This window comes from Urocampus carinirostris, chromosome 10 (genome assembly GCF_059441175.1).
Source record: "Urocampus carinirostris isolate Australia breed hairy pipefish chromosome 10, RoL_Ucar_1.0, whole genome shotgun sequence".
Taxonomy (NCBI): Eukaryota; Metazoa; Chordata; class Actinopteri; order Syngnathiformes; family Syngnathidae; genus Urocampus; species Urocampus carinirostris.
This window is the reverse complement of record NC_142358.1, coordinates 2,386,576-2,410,336: the sequence shown is the minus strand read 5'-3', so window position 1 is coordinate 2,410,336 and position 23,761 is coordinate 2,386,576. Positions and strand designations below refer to the sequence as shown.

Genomic DNA, 23,761 nt, shown 5'->3' with positions numbered 1-23,761 from the left:
GTATTTAATCTTGAGTCACATTATTGCGAAGTAACCGTACTTTTACTTGCGTAAAATTGTTGGCTACTCTAGACACCTCTGGGTCTTACCATCTCTTTTCAAGGCTTCCACAACTTTGTGTGGGATTGGTGTTGTCATTCTCCTGAAGCGGGAGGTGAGAGTCCACCCACTCGATATAAAAACCCCTGCTGGTAGTGCAGTTCTCATCACTTTGGGGGCTGCGACCACCAGTCAAAGATGAAGCTCCTCTTTGTTGCCAGTTTGTCACTTTTTGTGCTCTCCTCCTGGCTGGACGAGGCACACTCGTCCGCCTATGACAAGATCGTGGCGCACAGTCGCATCCGTGCTAGGGATCAAGGGTAAGACATATATCTATTACTTTAACATATTGTTCTTATTATTGTGTTTTGAATACCACATTTCTTGGAAGGTTTTCACTTTTATTTTTATAATGGCATTGGAAAATGGACTGCATTTATATAACGCTTTAACCAGACAATGAGGACTTCCAAAACACTTTACAATGCACTTCACACTTTAGCCATTCACACACACACACGCACTTACACAGCATGCAAGACATCTACCTGCATATAGGAGGCATTAGGGGTTCAGTGTCTTGCCTAAGGACACTTCGACATTTAACTCGGAGAACCCCGAATCGAACCTGCGACCTCTAATATCATTACAATGGATGAACCATAGTTATTGGTTCCATAACTGCTAAATATAACATCAAAATTATCAGCCTGATAGAAAAAAAGGCTAGTACTGAGTCACCTACGCGAGGTTATCATATTCAAATAAGCCGACACAAGTTGTTAGAAAGATTTAACGTATTTATGTTCCTCATTAGAACACAGTACACAGTATTTAGATTTTCTATAAATATAGTTTTGTCTTCTCTTTACTTCTGAATTATGTGCACAAGGCATTGAAAAGCTATGTCATAATCATTTGGCACTACTTGCTTGAAAGGTTTGAAGTATTAATGTTCTTCATTACAATAGATTTTGGTTTTCTATAGAAGTGGCAGCACAACTTGGTCGTGTCTCCTCTCTACTGCTTCGTAAAGTGCACAAGGCTGGAGGGTTCCGCCATAATCAGTCGGCCTGACTTGTTAAAAAGATGCTAATCATTAGAATAATGTATATATAGATTTTCTTTAGAAATTATATCACAACTTGGTTGTGTCTACTCTCTACCTCTTTATTATGTGCACACGGCACAGGAGAATTCCGCCATAATCTGCCAACATTGCTTGTTATAAACAAAACATTTATTAGAAAATTATTATTAGAAAATATTTTCATTGTTTATAGGGGTAGTAGCAGAACTTGGTCGTGTATCCTCTATACCTCGTATTTGACCGTTATCATTCAATCAGTTGACACTACTTGTTATAAAGTTTTGAAGCATTTATGTGCCTCATTAGATTAAATTTAAACCAGTAGTAACACAACTTGGTCATGGTCATATCTCCTCTCAACTTATTTGTAATGTGCAGATGGCACTGTATGCTCAGCCAACTTGGTCGTCCTTTTTCTACCTCTTCGTAATGGGCTCGAGACACCGGAGAGCTTAGCCAAAATCAGTCACATGGCTCAGGGTGTTGAGGTTGTGCGTACTTCTCGACCTTTGCCACTTCATTGAGTTTTAATGTTAAAAGTTTTTTTTTCCCCTTTTCTTGTCGTACGTTTGTTCGTTGATTTAAATTGACAGCTTCCCAACCATGTTCACAAGTGAGTTTTAATGGTGACACAATCTGTTACTTTTCTGTACTAAACATAAACAAAGTGTAGCATACGTATTATTTTTTATTTTTTAATCCTTTAGTAAATCATGACCACCATAAATGGCCTTCTCGTCAGCTGCCACGAGAGACCTCGGCAGCCGTAATTGGCCTAATGTTACATTTGCCCGATTGTATTTTCATTTTGATTTATTCCAGCCACTAAAGTGACCAGCTAATCCAGGTTTATTCACCCGGCTTGCCAAATGAAAACAGTCAAAATATAATGACAAGTACTTTTGATAAAAATGTTTTTTTTGGTGCCAATATTGTCCCTTTTTGTGTCTACGACAATAGTATTACCAGTGTTTGAAATAACGTCTGCTCGGATGCCCGGGCGTACAACTTACCAAACGTCTACGCCCGGGTGGCCGACAACGCTTTCAAGGAAAAAAAAAAGATTTTTTTTTTCATTTATGTTCCTCATTAGAATAATGTATATATAGATTTTCTATAGAAATTCTCACTTGCAGTTCATTTGAAGCGAAACCCAGCCTGTTTTATGTTTATGCACACACATATATATATAATTTGTTTATATACTGTATACTCTTCAATTTCTTCTTTTTTTTTCAAATACTCTGTCCAAAAAAGATTTTTTTTTTTTTCAAATAAGGTTGGTTTACAGTAAGACCTCGGTTATCGCGGTTAATGGGGACCAAGACCACCCGTGATAAGTGAAAATCCGCGAAGAAGCGGTGCACCTTCAAATATATATATATATATATATATATATATATATATATATATATATATATATATATATATATATATACATATTTTTTTTTTTTTATTATTTTTTTAGACCTGGTTGATGGGGAACAAAACCACCCGCAAAAAGTGAAAATCTGCGAAGTAGTGACGCCCCTTCGAAAAAAAAAAAAAAAATCTCATCTCATCTCATTATCTGCCCCGCTTATCCTTATTTGGGTGACGCCGCGTCCGCCGAACTCGCTCCGTCGCGCGGCCCGGGAGTGACCTCCGCCGAGCCCCCCCCCCCTCCCCCGTCCCATCCAGCCGGCCGCCTTATCCCGCGTCCGCTGACGTTCCGGCGAAAAAACCCACAAAAAGTGAAAATCTGCGAAGAAAAAAAACAAAACATTTTTTTTTTAACCATTACAGACCGCGAAGCTCTGAAGCCGCGAACGTCGAACCGCGAAGTAGCGAGGTCCCACTGTACTCCGATTTCAAAATCTTTGTTCGGTTTATATATTTCGGAATTTTGGTTCATTTGGCAATTTGCATACTCAACAGCCAATCAGAAGCCTGCATCAAAAAACTTTGTGCTTCCAGAATTTCCAGGGCGTTACAAGGTCGTGCATTTTCCAAAGTAGACGCACAGAGAACACGAGAAAAAATGATAAGTGCTTAGGAATCAAGCGAAAACCTCAGCCCCTGAAGAAATATTCGAAAGAAGCTAACAAAATGTATGACGCTACAAAACGTAAACGTACATTAAAAGCATCGTGGAAGAGGAGTTCACGTGGCTTGTAGCAGACGACGCAACGCAAACATTGCATGAATGAAGATGAGATAATACAGGTACATAATGATGGCAGATGGAAAAGAGCGATGTTATAGCCATGCAATGAATGTTATAAGTAGATTTATAATAAACTTAATTTTAAAGTGTTGTTCTATTACATATTCTAATTATCAATCCTTAATAGTTTGCAACAATGTTCTTTTTTTTTCAGCGATTAGTCGTCTTATTGTGTTTCAAGTTGAGAAAAATGGGGCAGGCAACTTTACGGCTGAACAGGCAACTTTTCAGAGTTGTCTGCCCTGCCCTTTTTGTCATGAATTTCAGACACTGATATTACTAAAGTAATACTACAAAACTACTACAAACCTGAATATCACGAGTCACGTCGATAGCTTCGCGTGACAAAATGATTTCCGGTAGATATCATGTTGGTGGTTGATACTGGCTGAATAATAATAAATACATCACATTTAGTGCTTGAAAACAGGGACCTAATATAATATTTTGGTTTAATTCTGAAAAGGAAGAAATACTACAGAAACACCACAATAATACCATTACTGAAGTAATATAATAATAATAATACAGAAAATACAGAAATATGACGGAAATACTACAATAAAAAATACTGACAAAATATTACAGCAGAAACAGTACAAATACAACTACAGTTCTATTACAAAATACGAAATAAATACTACAAAAAACTACTAAAGATATTTAAAAAATACTTGTACAGAAATATTACACAAATACCACCTTAGTAATAATATAATAAAAACTACAAAAATATCATGACAGAAATACTACAAAATTACAACTACAGAAGTATTACGACTGGAAATACCACATTAATACTAAAAAAATACAGATAATAATACAGGATGCGTACGGAATATTGTGAGTGCTACTACAAAAAAAAACTATGGAATAAGAATAGTACAGAAATACTACAAAAATCCAACTGCAGAACAATCAAAATTCACTAAAAAATACAAATGATATACCAGTGACATTAGAAAATACTAAAGAAACACTACAGAAATACTACAAAAGAAATCTTTCAAAAATACTTCTATTGAAATACTACAAAACTACCACTACGGTAAAACTATTATAAATACTGCTACAGAAATACTATGAAAATACTACTGCAGTATTTTACTGAAATACTATAGTAATATTACAAACATAATACAGATATACTATAAACATATCAACTAAGGAGGCACTACAAAAATACTAAAGGAACACAATGAAATACTACTATGGAAATATCACAAAAATAAAACAGACATAATACAAAAATCAAACTGCAGAAATACTACAAAGTACTAAAAAAATACAAGTAATACTAAAAAACTAAATATCAAATATAGTGCTTCAAACCGGGACCAAATATTTTTGTATTTAATTTTATGTGTTTCAAAAACAATTTGATGAAACTGATCCGTCTCCAGAATTGGCTCCTTGGCCAAATTTTTAAAGCTAATGCCGCCCCTGACTCCAAATAATTGCCCACCCTAACGCTAAGATAATGCTACTTGATAAGAATGAGTGATCTCTGTTTCTTGGCTAAGGCCTGTGTGACCTTCAATCTTGGAGCACTTCATGTTTGGAAGTGATGCATTTTCTTGTAATGAACACACCAATTATCCAAAGCAATTTTTTCAATATCTATGTCAGTGTTAAGATGCTCATAACAATATCTTGTCATTATATTTATCAGTGACAACATAAGTATTACCAGATTGATCAAGTCAAGGTCTATTCTCTTCAACACTACTTTTTGGAAACATGTGTAGCAAAGCTGTGCAATGTTATTGATATGATTAACCCAAAAAAGACATTATCAGTACAAGAAAAAAACAGTAATCCTACATTCCTTATAAAAATGATTTTTTTTGGGGGGGGGGGATTTTGCCTAATTGATGTTTTTTTTTCCATTTCAGGCCGAATGTATGCGCCTTGCAGCAGGTCATGGGGACCAGGAAGAAGTACTTCAGTACTTGTCGTAACTGGTACCAAGGCGCCATCTGTGGGAAGAAAGCGTGAGTAGTCGATTCTTGATTGCGAGCGAGGTTGATGAAAAGGAGGGGTGGTAAAGATGTCATGCAATTGCAATTCCAGCATCATCAGCAATGTTGGGCATGATGCCTTTTTAAACGCTATTACATCCGCACACGCAGACTCTCTGCACTAGCCTTTTGGCACATGCGCAATTCATTTGCAACCTGGACGCCAAGGATTAACATGTTGGGAGGGGTTACTGTTTGCTGTAAAGACATGGGGAGTCCGTGCTAATGTCAGTGACTTACAAATTATTATATGAATGGGATCCTATATGCGTTGTCCAAAATGCTGACATTAGTGCATCAACCTTTCTTTAGGAGGGCAGCACATGTCCATGGGTGGGCAAAGCTCACCACTGCCCCCATTGCCCCTCTTCCTTATAACGCCCATGCTGCGAAGGCAATTGAAAAAGATCTGCAATGTTATTGACAGGTTTGCAACCCTCAAGTTTAGGTGGCAAATAGTTGGTTGGAATCATAAAGTGTAGAATGGAATGTATCATTGTCTAATAATACATGCTTCTTCTGTATGTGTATGTTTGTGTTTACTCTGTTAGGAAAAAAGACAAGTAAAACTGGGCATGGCATAGTAATGGCGTTTCTGCTGACCACACAGTCTAATGTGATGTTCACAAATGGGAAGTAACAGTCCTGAACAGTGTTAAATGATCCTAAATCACTTTAAGTGAAATGGAAAAAAATAATAATCAGCCAGAAACTCTGAATGTTCAGCACCCCTAAAGCTCTGAACCTAAAATCGCCCCAGCTTCTACAAAGCGATTTTTACGACAGTAAAGTCACTTGGGCTTCAAAAGATCTTGATAGCCTCCAGACAGATTTTGAAATTTCGCACTGGAGCGACATCTTCTCTTGTTGATTAACATTTGGCGTTTCGAGTGTCCCGGTGGTCAACCACAAGCTCCAGGATGTGGCTACGGATTGCTGACACTCCAATGGAAAAGCCCGCCGACCACTGTGACTGCACGTTTGCCTTTTTTGGGCTTCACAGCACTTTTAGCGCTCAAACATGGAAGGGGGCCATGCTGTCTTTGGCGTTCGTTCGTTTTTCTATCAAAGAATAGCCTTCTCTTTCGCCGCTGTTCTCTGCGAAAGTTATTTAAGGTTCCACTACATTTTGAGGTGCGCTATTGTGCAAAAACACATCCTTACAATTATGCAATTTACCAGGCTTTTTAATCCACATACTACAATGAACCCCAATAACCTTGTTTTGATGGCAGTCTTATCCCAAGTGTCCGTTTGTGCCCGTCTCCTCCAGTTTTATATTATCTACAGTATTTCCTGGCTATATAACCGTCACTGAAAAAAGAAACACAAGCCCCAACGGCAATAGATATTGTATGTTGAAAAATTTTATATTTATTAGAAAATAGTAGAAAAATTTAAAACTAAGTATCAGCTGAAAATTATTTTTGAATTGATTTGTTATGTATTGTGATTTTGATGAAGTGGTTGGTAAAGTACGGTTCGCAGGAACGATATGGCCTCCCCAGGACTCTTAATCTCACACACTGACCTATCCATCCATCCATCCATTTCCTGTGCCGCTTATCCTCAGTATGGCCGCGGGGCGTGCTGGAGCCAATCCCAGCCGTTTCTCACTTGCTCATTCACACATAGGGACAATTTAGACCGGCCAATTAAATTGACATGCATGTCTTTGGAATTTGTGAGGAAACCTAAATGTCAGGAAGACATCCAAGCAGGCACGAGGAGAACATGAAAATACCCGCACGGGGATGCTGCGGTAGCTGGAAGTGAAACCTGGACCTCTGGACCGTGGGGCTGCGCGCTAACTTCCCATCTTCCGTGCCTCACCCCTTGAACTAAAAGTGTAAAAAAATACTACCAATAAAACATTTTTTATTATTTTGGTGCCACTCTTATCCCGAGTGTCCTTTTGTGGTACCTTCTTTCTTAAAGTCCCAGTGTGTAATATTTGACCACCAGATGGCACTGTGTTGTCTGTTACGAGCGAGGGCCAGTGCCACAGAGCACAGGATGCCAGACAAACATGGCTGCGACCAAAGTGTGGATTCCTCTATGTAAAAGAAATACACATTTTTTAACCTATGCCCTTTTATAAAAAAAAATATATAATTGGTACGATAGTTCATGTATTTTTGTCTAATATTCAGATGCATATTTTGTTTTTTTATTTAATGAAAGTTCTTTATACCGCCAGGAAGCACAAAATATTACACACTGTCCCTCAGTAAATAAATGTTTTCGATAAAAAAGTGAGTTCTACGTTGTGTTCATCCACATTGTGTAAATGTCATTTTTAAAATGATGGCTTTGATTGTGCATTTTTCTGTTATTGCAATTTTTTTTTAATCATCTATTTTCTTATTTATCAAGATATTCATCAACTGTCAAGTAAAAGAAAACACTTTTGCCCTTAGAGGTTTTTCATTATTATCATCAAATTTAGAGCCTGGAAATATACGACTTTGATTTAATTCTGGGTGTTTCAAGACCAATTTCTGGACAGGGTCTATTAATAAAGAAATATAGAATAAAATATAACACATACAAATACATTTCTGAATGTATATTTATGCATGAATGCAAATTAGACGCAAAAGTTTTATACTTACAGTTCCATTTCCACTCTGCTCACCACTTTGGAATGCAGCCCGGAATATGCTCTACTGGAGCAGTTTACTGTGAATTTCAAAAGTGTTTCTCGAAGAACATGCTGACAAGTAAGGAGTTTCCGAATGCTCTGCCAGAAGAAAGAAAAACCTCAATGAAAGAGAGCAACATTTTTTTTATATAAATGCTGACTTGATTGTTAAGTGGGCTGCTGTGTAATCCCATCGCAAAGTATCAGATGGACCACATATAACCATGTTAATTATATAGTCAACTTTCAGATCTAATCCCACTTCTATATTAAGATTACTGCTTGACATTGGATATATATATATATATATTTATAAATACAGTCTATATATTCCAGATACTTTATCTGCTGTTGGGTTGTAGTTTCTTGTTTCACCAGGATTTGTGCGTACGGCAGGGCCAGAGCTCCTGTGAAAGTCTGCACATAATTAACCAGTCAAGTTTGCCAAACGTTGCTTACAAATAGCGTAGGCCTTGTTTTGCGCATACTTAGTCTTTTATAAATGAGGCTTCAAAACTTAGACAAAACCTTCGCAAAACCAAGACGGGACAGAGAACACACCAAAACAAGGCTGAGACAAGACCAAGACAGGATGGAGATGGGACCACGGAGGGACCAAGAAATGACCAACACCATACAAAGAAAATACTGAGACCCAACCAAGAGAGGACCCAGACAAGATCGAGTCCAAGACCAAGACAAGACAAAGACAAGACCAAGACAAGACCAAGAAAGAACCAAGACAAGATCTAGACAAGACCAAGATTGGACAAAGACTGGAAAAAGACATAATAAAGACCAACGAAGAAAAGACCAAAACTGGACCAAGCCAAGACCTATACAGAACCAAGAAAAGACCCAGACAGGACCAAGTCAAAGACAAGATCCAGACAAAACAGAAGTAAGACTGGACAAAGACTGGACCAAGACCAGACCAAGACCAGACCAAGACCAGACCAAGATCAGACCAAGACCAGACCAAGATCAGACCAAGACCAGACCAAGACCAGACCAAGACCAGACCAAGACCAGACCAAGACCAGACCAAGACAGGATCAAGACTGGACCAAGAAAAAACAAAGACCGGACCAAGACAAGACCAATACAAGGCCAAAGTAGGATCAAGTCAGGACCAAGACAAGAACGGAATAGGAGAAAGACCGGCCCAAGACAAAACTACGACACGACCAACACCAGACTTAGATAGTCAAGTCGAGTCATGTGTATTTGTATGCCCCTTAACCACAAAAAGTCAGGACCAAGACAAAACCAAACGAAGACAAGTCTAAGACTGGATAAACACAGGACCAAGACAAAACCAAGAGAGGATGAAGACAGAACCAAGACCAGACCACATAAGATAAGACCGAAATAATTTTTGTCTTGTCCTGAGCAGACCTTTGTCCTTCCAAAACTTTTTTTGAAGAAAGTTAGACTCCACTTTTTGTTTTGGTCATCAGAGTGCAAACTGCATCCAGTCAAACATCTTTTTTTCATTAGATGCTTCAAACAGGAAATGTTTTTGGACAAAATTCCCAACTAGACATGGACTCACATTTGTTCTCCATTTCTGAGAGAAGGTGACTCACATATGGAGCTTTTTTTCAGCTTTCATGCGGAAACCATTTATTTCCTTATTCTCTCTTTGTTTAGTTGATTGAGTTGTTGACATTTTATCTATATATTTAAGTATAGGTAAGCACCAGAGCAGAAATTTAGAACTGAAAAACATATGTCTTCCCTTAATTGTATATGTTCTTAAGGCTCTTTTGAACGTAACAAATGTGGCCAGGACTGTTTAAAACCAAACACACGCTACCAAATATTTGTAATTGTTGAAACCAGATTTAAACTTGTCTGTAAGAGCGATAGAGTTGTGGTAACTGCATCTCCGGCCACCCTGGGTGATCCGTTCCATCTATAGAGCTGATAAATATCGAAAATCGAAATATCAGAATAGACGTGGAGAATTTTCAGCCTTTTTTTTCTCCTAGTAGCATTTAAGCAGGGTTAGAATGGTTTCATTAAGAAATTTATTCTGATACAGTTACTCATTACATGTTGAAAAACGTAACCCTCACATAATAATTGTGAATTTCCCTCCGTGGATGAATAAAGTATCTATCTATCTGTCTATCTATCTATAATTTAAATACTAGAATATTGAAGTGATGTAACTGGATTGCTTTTGATTACTTTTGGATAAAAGACAAAAACAATATATATAAAATAACTAAATTGTGTTTAACATTGAAAAATAATTGGAGGAAACCAAGGTTAGGTAGTTTCTTGCAAAAAAAGGTGCTCAAATTCTAACCACAGGGAATTCAGCCAATAGCCAATCCGTATTTTAAATTTTTTCCAATAGCACACCAGCATCTTGTGTGATGACCAATAGCAGACAGGCCTCTTAAAGTCTTAACCGTTCACAGTCATACGCAGGAATGACTACTGTAGAGTCTTTTTGCGGACCTAAATGTTAGGAGAAAGTGCAGTTAAGCAGATGACAGACAAACCCAAAAAGGTTGCTAAGTTTCAACAGAGCACTCTCTATAAAATGAAACTCCGACTTAATTGTTAGCATAATCCAGGTGGCAATGTTCCCATTAACTTGTGGAGCCAAAACGCAATACTACGTGGCATCTTAATGGAGACAAACCAGTCACATCTGGAAACACAGTACCAATGTCAGATCTGAGAGTTACTCTAATCCAGCTTTAAAATGATTTGCTACGTACAATCAGAACATTCTTTTTTTTAAATTCCAGGATGGTCCTTTACGAGTGCTGCCCAGGTTACATGAAGCTGGACGGAATGCGCGGTTGCCCTGCAGGTGCGTGGCCTTGACCCGCAATGGTAGTCTATTTAAAAATATTTTATTTTGGTGAGGTTTCCAAATCTGGCCGAACAGCAGTATGCTCTCCAATACGGTGTTCTGGCACATCTTGCTGACACATGTTAATGCTAGCCACAAATTTCTTAGCAGTGAAGGATATACGAATGGTTGGGTGGATCTTGGTCTTTTTTCCAATACATAGGAGCTTTGAGACGTCCTTAAGGTTTCTGTTTTCCCCTCGATCCTGCAGTGGCCCCTATTGACCACGTGTACGGGACTCTGGGCATGGTGAAGGCCCAGACGACCCAAAAATATGCAGACACATCCAAACTGAGGGCTGAGATTGAAGGATCCGGATCCTACACCTTCTTTGCACCCAGCAATGATGCTTGGGACCTTCTGGATGGGGTGAGCTTCAAAAACACTCTGCTGAAACCCAAAGTTTCAAAAGTATGTCAGGATGAGGGACATCATTTCTGAACCTGGGGGATAGGCTGCATAGTACCCACTTGTGACAAATCAGTCCCCACACTAACAGTTAGTTAGTCTAGATCTTTTTTTTATTGCCTGTTCTTGCCTGCACTATTTCCTCGCATGTTGGATCCACTCCCCCGAAACGTGACAGTAATCACACTAAAGATTTAAGTAGCCAAATATATAGACGAAATATAACTTAAATAAGTCCTGTGCGTGTAAAAAAAAGTACGAGTATTTAATATCAGTTCAACAAGACAAAACCTTAAACCCAACTCAATTTAAAAAAACCTAATTAATTCCTGGGCACCAACCAATGGGTACCTTTACATGCTGACAATAATCAGATTGGAAACAAAATATGTATTCCGATTATCGAAAACAATGTAAACTGTCACAATAACCCATTGAAGGTCAAGAATTCCAATTCCAATGGTTTGGGTAGTGATTTGATTGTCCAATTACTCCTGCATGTATACACATACAAATTCAGTTGTCCTCAAATAGGATATTTCTATTTCAAATAGGACTTGCAGTCGAATGAATAATACACGCAATCTCCACTTTTACTAATATTAAAAATATTCATGTGTATTGGTTGATTTCGCAGAGATATTTCCATTTTATTTTTTTCCGCACAGTGGAAATGCCATAGTCCATATACAGTGTGTATACAGTTCTGTGAAAATGTATTTGCCCCTTCCTGAATTCTGTGTTTTTTGCATATTTATGTCTCACAAAGGTTTCAGTTTATTAAACCAATTTCAATACCACACAGTGACAATCCAAAGAAATACAAAATGCAGTTTTGCAATATTGATTCCATTTATTAGAGCACAAAAAAAATCAAAACCTATTTGGGCATATGTATCAAAGTATCATGGTGGCGCTCCAGCTTCATTGCTCCCGAACACTAAACATCCTAACCCCAACCCTTGTCCTCTAAACAGGGTTGAGTAGGGTTACTTTAACTTGATTACTTTCAATTACTTTTGGATTACTCCAATAACAAATATGCTAATAAAAGACAAAAGAAACTAAATATGAATAAAATTACTAAATTTTGTGCAGGTTTGGGGAGTAACGGAATGCATGGAACGGCAAAAATGATGTTGGCAAGCTGTTTGGATTTATTTTCATTTTGTTTCTGTTGCATTTTATGTTAGTTTTGCCGGAGATCAAAGAGATCAAAGCCAGGAGAGAAAGCTTACCATGTGTTGTGAGTCATAATTTTATTCATATTTAGTTTCTTTTGTCTTTTATTAGCATATTTGGTATTAGAGTAATCCAAAAGTAATTAAAAGTAATCAAGTTAAAGTAACCCTACCCAACCCGGGGGGTCGGGAACCTTTTTGAGCCATAAAAGCAAAATAAATTTACGATTTAAAATGTGTCTCCCTCCAGCAGTTAATGAACAATGTTAAAAGATCATTTTGACTGTCATTTTTGTCTTGTATAATGGTTTCAAAACAAGGTGCAAGCAAAGTTATTTTGCAAAAATATCACAAAATACTGCAAACGAAGAAACTTTTGGCATAGACATCATTGGGCGTCGCTGTGAGTGCAGAGATTCGCCCACCCCAACCGCTCACCCAATCAAATACCTCTGTGTGCCTTGCTGGAGTTTTGTGGTGTTTACAGTTTGTTTTGTGTTTTTTAATCATAAAGTGTCTCACCAGTGAACATAGATTGTTCAATGAGCTTCTAAATCAAGGATAATTGGCGACGTGCAGCCAAATGTGGTATGTTGGTGTAACACCCTGACAGTAGACTGCAGTTATAACTTTAACCCATGTGAATGTCATCTTAACTTCGGCATTGCATCCACCACTATCAGCTTTGAGCAAGTCAAAATGAGATTGATACAGAGAAAATGTGTGAGAAATTAATTTGATCTCTGAGCCAGATATAATTATGAAAAGAGCCATATCTGGCTCGCGAGCCATAGGTTACCAACCCCTGCCTTAACTCCTAACCCTAATCGTAATACCTGTAAACACCAGGTATACAAAATTATTTGTTTTTCTTTAAGTGTGAACAATTCAATCGGATAGCTCCAGAAATTCACATGTCGCCTCCTAGTCAATGTTAGTTTTTTTTTTTTTGTCGGGGGTAAGAATTTAAAAAGAGCACCACTATCACATTTCATGTCCTGCGGCAGAGCATGCGAGCTGCACTGGAGAGCAACGTCAACATCGAACTGTACAACGCTCTCCATTACCACATGGCCAACAAGCGCCTCCTTACCAAAGACCTTCGCAACGGCATGACCATCACCTCCATGTACAATGATCTGGGCCTGCTCATCAATCACTATTCGAACGGGGTAAGCACTATTAGAACTGCTCTTTCGTTGCAAAGTACTTGATTTTAACAAGTATAAAATCAAGTTTTGATGCACAGGTGGTGACGGTGAATTGTGCCAGGATCATCCACGGCAACCAAGTGGCCACCAATGGTGTCGTGCATGTGATCGATCGCGTGATCAGTGCCGTGGGCAGCAGTATCAAGGACGTCATCGAAGTCGATGACGATCTAGCGTCATTCAATGTGAGTGCCAGACGGTGGCAGGTCTAAATTTCGAAGCTAAGCCCTAATCCGGATTTGTAATACTGCCACTTGCATCTGACATTTCGTTCTGTGTACATTGTTACACAGAATGACAATACAAGGAAATTATTATTATTATTATTATTGTTAAGGTCATGAAGTACATTATTTAGAGCATTTCGGGAACAAAAATCTCTACCAATTTTCCAAACCTAAAAAACCTAAAATTCACAATAAATTCACGTTTCAATACTATAACGGAAAAATACGTTTTCAGAAGCATTGTCCCTGAGTGCCAAAACGTGAATATACGTTGTTTTTTAACAAACTATTCTAAAGGCTTTAGCGCATCTCTTCTGTTAATACATCAACCATTAGATGGCAGGAATGGCTTTGATATGATGTTTGTCAATACTTTCTAGTTTTATTCTTCTTTCCACGGTATGACACCGTATGGCAGTGTGTTGGCGCCGGCCCATATGCCGAGGACGCGCAGTGTGGTGATAAAGCAGAGATAAAAGTACAGAATGGCAACGCTTCAAACCTTTGCTCTTTCTAAAAAAGATGACAAAGTGCTTTCGTAAACATTCGGAAGTAGAAGGATGACAATTGAAATCATCAAGAGCTGAAAAGCAAAGTGCTGCTATGTTTATGGAAAGCATTGTTTCTATATTTGAGGTATCAAAAATACATATTTTGAAAAAGCACCAAAGTGGAAGTTCTGCTTGAAATGCAATTTTTTCATGAAAACCTATTTTTTGGAGTATTTTCAAGTTTTTTTTGTAAAGAAAGATGAGGGTTCAAGCTTTCTTTTGATGTGTTCTATGCCTATATAGCTACAGAGCTGAAATTTTCTGTAGGCCTTCAGAAATGAGTAAAAATGTAAATCCATTCCCATTTGAGAGAAACGTCTAGCACTGAAAGAGTTAAGAAGTGCACTTTGTAATCCTATGTGCTTTAAATAGTTATCCATTGTGTTTTACTGGGGTTAGCTTTTAAAAAAGAACCCGCGATAATCTGTGAATTATAATACAATTTACAATCACCGGGCAGTGGGCAGGGGACACCCTGACCTGGTTGCCAGCCAATCGCAGGGCACACAGCGACAGACAACTCGCTTGCTCATTCACACCTAGGGACAATCTGGTGTGAATATATATATATATATATATATATATATATATATATATATATAGAAAATACTCCAAAAACAAATCATGATTCAACTCAAACTGGGGAATGTCAGAAGACCGCAAAACTTTTTGGGTACCTGAGTCCTCTGTCCGTTCTGGCCATTTCACACTTAAAACAGAACAAATGATAAAGCATTTTTACAGGCTAAAACATTCATTCAACAAAAGCCCTGTGTAAGGTTTTTTTTTTTTTTTTTTTTTTTACAAATTACAATTGTACCTATTGAAAATAAGTGAAAAGGACAGCTTCGCCCAGAGGTGGGCAAATTGCTGCTCTCGGGGCACATGTGGCCTTTCAGGCTTTTTTATCCGTCCCGCCAAATTAAAATGAGCAAAATATAATGCCAAGTACCACGAGACTGTACTTTCCCAAGACACAGCACAGGAAATTGTTGCACTTAAGACGCTAGTGGTTAAGGGATCCAAACACCCAACCACTTCTAACAAAAAGTGTATTTAAGTATGCATTTTATGCTCATATATCTACTACTATTAATATTTATGATTTAGCATGCCAGATCATCTATTCGATTATTAGCGTGATTAACAAACACCAGCTGTGGTCTGTTATCTGTTTATTTGAGCTACTTTATTCAAAAACGGCTAAAGTTTCTCCTTTTTACATTCTGGCGACGGAAAAAAAATTAGGTCAATACGATTAAGTATTTTGGGAACTCTGCTGATCATTGTCAAAAATACAGTTCCTTTCAAAGGTGTTCTTCTCAGACAAACATATTCCTTCATTCAGGACATTGCCCAGAACTCTGGATTAATGGAGAAGCTGGGTCAGCCTGGACACTTGACTCTTTTTGCTCCCACCAATGAAGCTTTTGCCAAGCTCGGAGGCGATGTGGTAGAACGGCTGCAGAGCGACAAACAGGCACTCCGAGGTATGTGTTAGTCCAGCACCAGGCTTGGGGAGGAACAGAATTCATGTAACAGCGTTACGTAAACAGGAGACACTTTTTTAAAGTGTATTCCTTTAAATTAAGTTAAGTCATGTTTATTTGTGCAGCTCTTAATCACGTGACATCTCAAAGGGCTTTATAGGCTACGGACTGTTATTACAGCAAACACTGATCTGAAACCTAAGTAAGGGCAAGGAAAAACTCAAAATCTCAGTATGGGAAAATTAAGACACCTTGAGAAGGAAGCGCGGATCAGATAATCCCCCTTCCAGGATAACCAGGCTGCAATGGCTTTTGCAAGGGCATCAACAAACAATACATATACATCATCAACATGAAGTATAGTTAAGGTGGCAAACTTGATGCTGGGTTGCCGATGGTGGACGCATCAGGTTAGCACTGCTCATTCTATGCGTTTATACTGTCATTGGCGTCGGTTTTAAGAGTATTGTTAATTATTAATTTTACAATTCTAACCATTTTAACATAGTTAGAAGTAAAGCAGCCGAGTCCTGCCATGGCCGGGCATTATACCGGCGGGCGGAGACGTAACTGCGTGAGATTCTTGCTCAAAGATGTTGTGGCAATTTCGGAGGGAATGTCAAGGACGGATTTTATTAACAAGTTTGTTGAAAAGATTCTGAAGTTTAAAAAGGAGGAGGTACATGCTGTCATAAAAATGACTTCTGGCAAAGGCTTTGATGTGAGTTTTGAAACGGCAGCTCTTTATCAAGAGTTTTGGAATCGCTTTGAGGGAGTGAGGTCCCAGTTTTCAGGATTTACAGTGGAGAAGCTGACTGATAATGCTAACAAGATTGTCGTTGTTAGAATGTTTAGTGAAATAATCAGTGCTGATGACGTCTGTTATTGGTTGAGTAGATACTGCTCAGTAAAAGGCCAGGCTATGAAGGTGAGGTGTGAGAAAGGCTATTGGAATGGTGCCTGGAGGGTACCAGTCCAACTACGGCAAGATCCTCAGGGCTTTCAGGGACTGAAACAAATTCCGTCGACTATATTCCTGGGGGAAAACCGTGGCTTTATCCACTATCAAGGGCAACCGAAACTCTGTCGCAAATGTGGTGAGCATGGGCATCTGGCTGAGGTATGTGATCGAATTTTTTGTGGAAAGTGCAGAACAATTGGACATTCCTTTGAGGAATGTAGCGATAGCAGAAACTGCAATCTCTGTGGAGAAACGAATCACCTCTTTAGAAACTGCCCGAATTCGTTTGCTAACAAATTGAAAGCTAGGAAGGCAGTTAATAAAGACAACAAAGACAATGAAATGATGTCAGACAACATAGATAATGAAATTAATAAATGTCACAAAGACAATGAAGTGAATAAAGATAACAAAGACAATGAAATTAATAAAGTCATGGAAATACAAAATGAAAATGAACAAGAAATTAATGAAGTTATAGAAATACCCAATGAAGATGAACAGGAAATGAATAAAGTTATGGAAATACCCAATGAAATTGATCAAGAAATGCACAAAGAAATTGGACAAGACAAACAAATTGAAAAAACAGATGTACCTACCAAAACCCCTGGAGCAGAGACCAGAGAATCAAAATTGAAACAGGAAGAACCTGGAAATTCTAATTCGATTTCTCATAAAATACCTGAATTTGGACATGACAAACGAATAGAAAAAGCAACTGCCACTCCGAAAACACATATTAATCAGGAAGGGCCTGGAAGAGAGTTCAAATTAGCAAATTTGTTTGCTACGCCATTGCCGGGATTTGGAGAAGACAAACAAATCGAAAAGGCGAATGACTCTCCAAAAACCCATACGGGCACTGGAAAGAGGAGTAAAAGTAAGACAAAATTGGGAGTGGTGAAAAAAACAGAAACAAAGATAAGAGATTTAGAAGAAAGCCGATTGCCGGTGAATAAGCCCACAAGGGAACTGTATGAAGTTGAGACGGAGGAAGTCGGGGAGGGAAAAAATCTGACCCTTAGTGGGCAAGGAAGTAAGAGACCCCTTGATAGGTCCTCTGGCTCACCCCCTAACCCAGAAAAAAGGGGAAGACCTGGAACCACAGACAGAGAGTCAGAGGGTCCCAGAGTTTTCCCCGGTGAGTCTCAAAATGAGGTACTACTCTTAAGTGATGTGTCTGACACAGGTGACACTCTCGATGATCTCGATGATCACCAAAGAATGGACTCAGATCCCCCGGTTTTGTCTAACTAGTTTAAATACTTTAACAACTATTATGAACATTACATTCTCTACTATCAATGTGAGAAGTGTGAGATCAAAGGTTAAGGCTCACAGTGTTTTATCGTTCTTAAAAACTATCAGAACAGATGTGTTTTTACTACAGGAATGCTGCATCCCCTTTCTAAAAAATTATAAACAGTGGGAAGAGATTTGGCCATATCCGTCATTATGGAGTGGCTCGAATGAAAACCGTAACGATGGGGTAGCCATTTTAATAAACAACCCTCAACTCATCATAAATGGGAGTACTGTGATGAGAGACGGACGCGCAATCTTAGCAAGACTTTCTTATATAGGGAATGATTTTAACCTCATTAACATATACGGCCATGCCGACAGACAACTCAGGTACGAACTTTTAGAGGACATCCAGTCGCATATGCTAGGCCATCAACCACTAATCGTGGGAGGAGATTTTAATTGCATCCTAAGTAGGAAGGATAGAAAGAGGAACGATGAGGAGTTTAAAGTAGATAAAACATCAACTTTATTACAAGACATGTGCCGGACATTTAAACTGGTGGACTGTTTCAAATCCATACATCCAGGAGAGGAGGGCTTCACCTGGTTCAGTAGTGACAATGCCAGAGCCTCTCGAATAGACTACATATTTACGAGGGGTTTAGCACAGAGTGATGCAAGATTAATTCCAGTTTTTTTTTCGGATCACTTGCTACTGTCCTGCTCTTTCTCATTTCCTTCAGGTATGACTGTTGGGAAGGGTTTGTGGAAGTTAAACTGCTCCCTGCTGGAGGATGAGGCTCTAGCCGCACAATACAGGGAGCTGTACAAAGACTGGCAGACCCTTCAAGACTCGTATGATTCACGAGCACAATGGTGGGAAATGACAAAGAAACGAACACAGACCTTTTTTAAAAATGCAGGGAAAAACAAGAAACTCAAAGAGATGAAACGCATGTCGGGACTACAAAGAAGACTCCAACGCTATTTCATCCTAACAGAAAAGGGGATGGACTTTAATGATGAAATCAAAGAGACCAAACAAGAACTAAACGCTTTGGCGGAAATAAAGAGCAAAGGCATCATAATAAGAAGCAGAGAAAGAGAAATAGAAGAAGGGGAAAAATGTACACGCTACTTTTTAAAAAAAATTATGGGCAAAAATGAGGGGATTTTTAAACTTCAAAACGAAAACGGGCAAATAACAAAGGAAAGTAGTGAAATAACCAGATTGGTCGAAGACTACTACAAAAAATTATTTGAAAAGAAAGAAACATATGAGAATGAAATGGGGCATGTATTAGATCATATTTCAAGATCAGTGCGTCAAGACCCCTTTTTAACATCGGACTTTACCCAAGACCAACTGAATGATTGCATAAAGACTATGAAAAAAGGCAAATCACCCGGGGAGGACGGACTCAACCTCGAATTTTACCGGACTTTTTGGGATATTTTAGCACCAGATCTGTTAACTGTTTTTAACGAATTTTCCAGTCGAGACCATATGCCAGACAGTTTCAGAATCGGGATAGTTACTCTATTGCACAAAAAAGGAGACAAAATTGACTTAAAAAACTGGCGACCCATAACGCTTTTAAACGTGGACTGTAAAATTTTCAGCAAGCTTCTAGCAACACGAATGTCTGTTGTCTTGGGAGACTTGGTTGATCCAGACCAAACCTGTGCCATTGTGGGAAGGAAGATCAGCGACAGTCTCATGCTGATCCGTGACACCATTTGTTATGCAAGAGACAGAAACATGCGACTAGCGGTCCTAAACCTAGACTTTGAAAAAGCCTTTGATCGAGTCTCGCACCAATACCTCTTCAGGGTATTGCAAAAATGTGGTTTTCCCCAAAAATACATCAATTGGGTAGGACTGCTATACCGAGACATCTACAGCAAATTCATGATTAACGGGAATTTATCGGAAGCAATCGAGATCAACTGCGGTGTACGTCAAGGTTGCCCTATGTCTCCCCTTCTCTATGTTCTTTGCATTGAACCTTTGGCACAAATGTTAAGAAAAGATAGATTTGTCGAAGGCATCAATATCCCAGGAAGTGGGGGACAAATTACCAAGTGTGTTTTGTACATGGATGATTTTAATATTTTGTGTACTGACCGCGCATCTGTTGAAAGAGCCCTTGACTTGACTGACCTGTTTGGGAGGGCGTCTGGGTCAAGGCTAAATAGAGAAAAATCACAAGTGAAGTTTTATGGAATGTGGAAAGAGACAGAAAAGGGAGGACTCCCGCTGACGGTGTTAAAGACAGACCAGAAAATCCTAGGGATAAAATTCAATGCGGATGGAGGAGGCGAGACCAACTGGGATGACGTTACAAGGAAAGTTAAGCAAAAACTTGTTTTTTGGTCACTAAGAAAACTGACAATAGAGGGGAAGGTCCTAATCATCAAAGCGATCATCCTCCCAATGCTTTTGTCAATCAGTTTAATTTTTATGCCTAAAAGAAACGTGCTGTTACAACTGGACCGAGCCATCTTTCGCTTTGTCTGGGGCTCAAAGTGGGAAAGGATAAAAAGAGATACAATGAAAAAGAAAAAGGAAAAAGGGGGGAAAGGAGTGCCTGACCTCCAGCTTTTCCTGGGAAGCAAATATGTCTCTCTCCACTTCCAAAACGCTGTGGGCCCACCCAACAACCCGAAAAGTCAAGCAATGACCCGTTTTTGGATGGGCTCATATTTGCGGAAGCTAAAGCTTGTACCAGACAATCGTTTGATTCCAGTTTCGTTTAACTTGCCACCAACACATCTCTTTATTCGGGATTTTTTGAAGAAGTTTGATTTGGAAACACAAGAATGTCACATTTTACAAAACCACAGGGCCCTTATTGCTCTTGTGCAAGGGCGAGCTACAGTAAGCCCTGTGCGGGGGCTTGCGTTTGGCGAATCCACAACGGTTTGGAGCAACGTCAATCATCCTGCCCTCCCAAACAGACTACGAGACTTGTCATGGATGGTGGCTCATGAAGTTCTCCCAGTCAGAGCTGTAATGCACCACCGAGGAATGTCAGCGACTTCGACGTGCCCTCGACCTGGCTGTGGCGCCCAGGAGTCGGTGAGGCACCTTTTTTGTGAGTGCAGCGCTGCCAAGGTCTTGTGGACAATGGCCGAACAACTAGGAAAGTTCCCGGACTTGCCAGCAGGAGAGGTCCCTGATGCACAGTACGTGCTTTACGGGGTGAGTCGGTCGAGGAGGCATCGGAACGACTTTGCCAGGGACTGGCTCACTCTCGCCGCCATCAAGGACGCCATCTGGACCTCCAGAAACCTGCTGGTATGGAGGTGCAGGCAGATCCCCCCCGTGGCTGTGCTCCAAATGGCTGCAGATACCATACAATCTGCGAGCGGCGGGCCTAGGACGCAGCCATAAAGAAGACTCGTCTGCACCCACCCAGAGGGGGGAGCCGGAGCTACACTGTGGGAGTCCCGGCAGCAACGGCCTGGGTTGTGGAACCCAGAAGGGAGAGGACCCACGCAGAAGGGAAAGGACCCACACAGAGGACTGGAAGAATGCTGCTTGGGAGGGTGGGATGGCAGAGCTATGCCCTTGCACAATAGTATTGCCTTTTACACGCTGGTTAACTACTGTTAAAAGAAAATAACTCTGAAATTGTTTAATTGATGTTGAAAATGTCAGGAAAAAATGTTAAAACGTCATATCGTCACGTCATATTGTCAAATATAAAAAAATTGTGAATTTGCTTGATGGCTGTGTTTTGCTGCTGTTGGTGTCGGTGGATTTGTTCAGACCGAGGACAATCGACTTTGGCCTGGACGGATCTATTGACACTAACAAAGATGTTATATAATGAAATTGTGAATATGTTTGATTTTCGAGAAGGTTTGTTCAAACCTCACTTTGTGTTTGCTGTTAAAAACGTAATATTGGAATATAATATTGTGAATGTGCTTAATTGCTGTTGAGATTGTCATGATGTTCTCGATTGTTCTCAGCTCAGGGATGCTGCTGGAAATGTGAATTTCCCTTCGGGGATGAACAAAGTATCTATCTATCTATCTATCTATCTATCTATCTATCTATCTATCTATCTATCTATCTATCTATCTATCTATCTATCTATCTATCTATCTATCTATCTATCTATCTATCTATCTATCTATCTATCTATCTATCTATCTATCTATCTATCTATCTATCTATCTATCTATCTATCTATCTATCTATCTATCTATCTATCTATCTATCTATCTATCTATCTATCAATGATTGTTTTCTGTTTTTAGTGTCAATAAATTTGTTCAAACCAAAAAAATAGGTCATTCAAAATCTATAGAATATAATAAAGAAAAAAAAAGAAAAAATTAAGGTTTACTATGTAGGATTACAATGTTATATAAAAGCAATTCATGTTGCACACTACAGGGGACAATATTAAAGTCCGGTGTGTGATTGTTTTAATTATTTTTTTATTCTTATCCTCATTCGCAATAGCATTGTTTACATTTGGCATGTCCAGTCGCGCCACTCTCTGCAGTTTCATTCATTCACACAATCCACCCTCGCAGCGCTGCACTTTCAGAAATTTAGTAAGTGAACACTTTTTGTTGTTTTTGCTCAATAGACTATACCACGTACCGTATTTTCCGCACTATAAGGCGCACCTAAAAGTCTTGTTTTTTTTTCAAAAGCTGACCATGCGCCTTATAACACAGTGCGCCTTATATATGGCTCAATATTAAATTCGCAAGGTCTCGCAACTACGAGAAACAGCCGCCGACTCTATTTTTCGCGCTGTGCATACTGGGAAATATTAAACGATTGGTAGTTGCCGGGGCTCGTGTTGTATTTGTTTACTAAGTGGCAAAATGGCTACCCCATTAAACTGCTTAATTCATATTCAACAAATACAGTATTTGTCTGAATCCAGGGTTATGACTGGTGAAGATGTAAAGCACAATTTACCTTAAACAAACGCAGAATTATTCAGAATGTCACGTTTGAGAGAGAGAGAGAGCGAGAGAGAGAGAGAGAGAGCGAGATTCTCTTTCATACGTGCATTTGTATAAGAAAATGGCTTCTGTTAAGAGACACGCGTACAACGCCGAGTTTAAACTCAAAGCGATCAGTCACGCAGCACAACACGGCAATAGAGCGGCAGCGAGAGAGTTAAACTTAAATGAATCGATGGTACGGAAGTGGAGAAAGGATGAAGATAAGCTCCGCCAAGTAAGGAAAACTCAACAAAGTTTCCGTGGCAATAAAGCAAGATGGCCAGAGTTAGAGGAGACACTTGAACAGTGGGTTGTTCAACAAAGAGCGGCAAGCAGAAGTGTCAGTACGATAACTATACGTATGAAGGCAACAGCGCTGGCACAAAAACACCGGACGTGTTGGATGGCCCATTCACTGAGATATGATCAATTCGAACACAGCAGAAGAAGAATTCGAGGGATTCGTCGATGAGGAGCTTATAGAGTGATCTTTGTTTTTCTTTTGTGTGTTTACGTTTTACATTTTACAGTTATTATGTTATTGCTTTGCACTCGTTGTTTTTGCACATTACGAGTGTCACTTTATTGCGATTGCACTAATGTTTCATTTAAAATAACAGTATCAG

At 39.1% G+C, this 23,761-nt stretch overlaps 1 protein-coding gene across 2 annotated transcripts in view; it reads left to right on the top strand.

The window, feature by feature from the left end:
• The first annotated feature begins 223 nt into the window (after window positions 1-223).
• postnb (periostin, osteoblast specific factor b) overlaps window positions 224-23,761 on the top strand; it is a 53,398-nt gene continuing 29,860 nt past the window's right edge. For both annotated transcript variants that reach the window (XM_088345878.1, XM_088345879.1), the window contains exons 1-7: window positions 224-359; window positions 5,231-5,329; window positions 10,769-10,833; window positions 11,087-11,244; window positions 13,472-13,636; window positions 13,714-13,860; window positions 15,802-15,943. In XM_088345878.1, coding sequence (XP_088202004.1) covers window positions 238-359; window positions 5,231-5,329; window positions 10,769-10,833; window positions 11,087-11,244; window positions 13,472-13,636; window positions 13,714-13,860; window positions 15,802-15,943 — 898 coding nt within the window. In that variant the 5' untranslated portion in view covers window positions 224-237. The remainder of the gene's footprint in view (window positions 360-5,230; window positions 5,330-10,768; window positions 10,834-11,086; window positions 11,245-13,471; window positions 13,637-13,713; window positions 13,861-15,801; window positions 15,944-23,761) is intronic.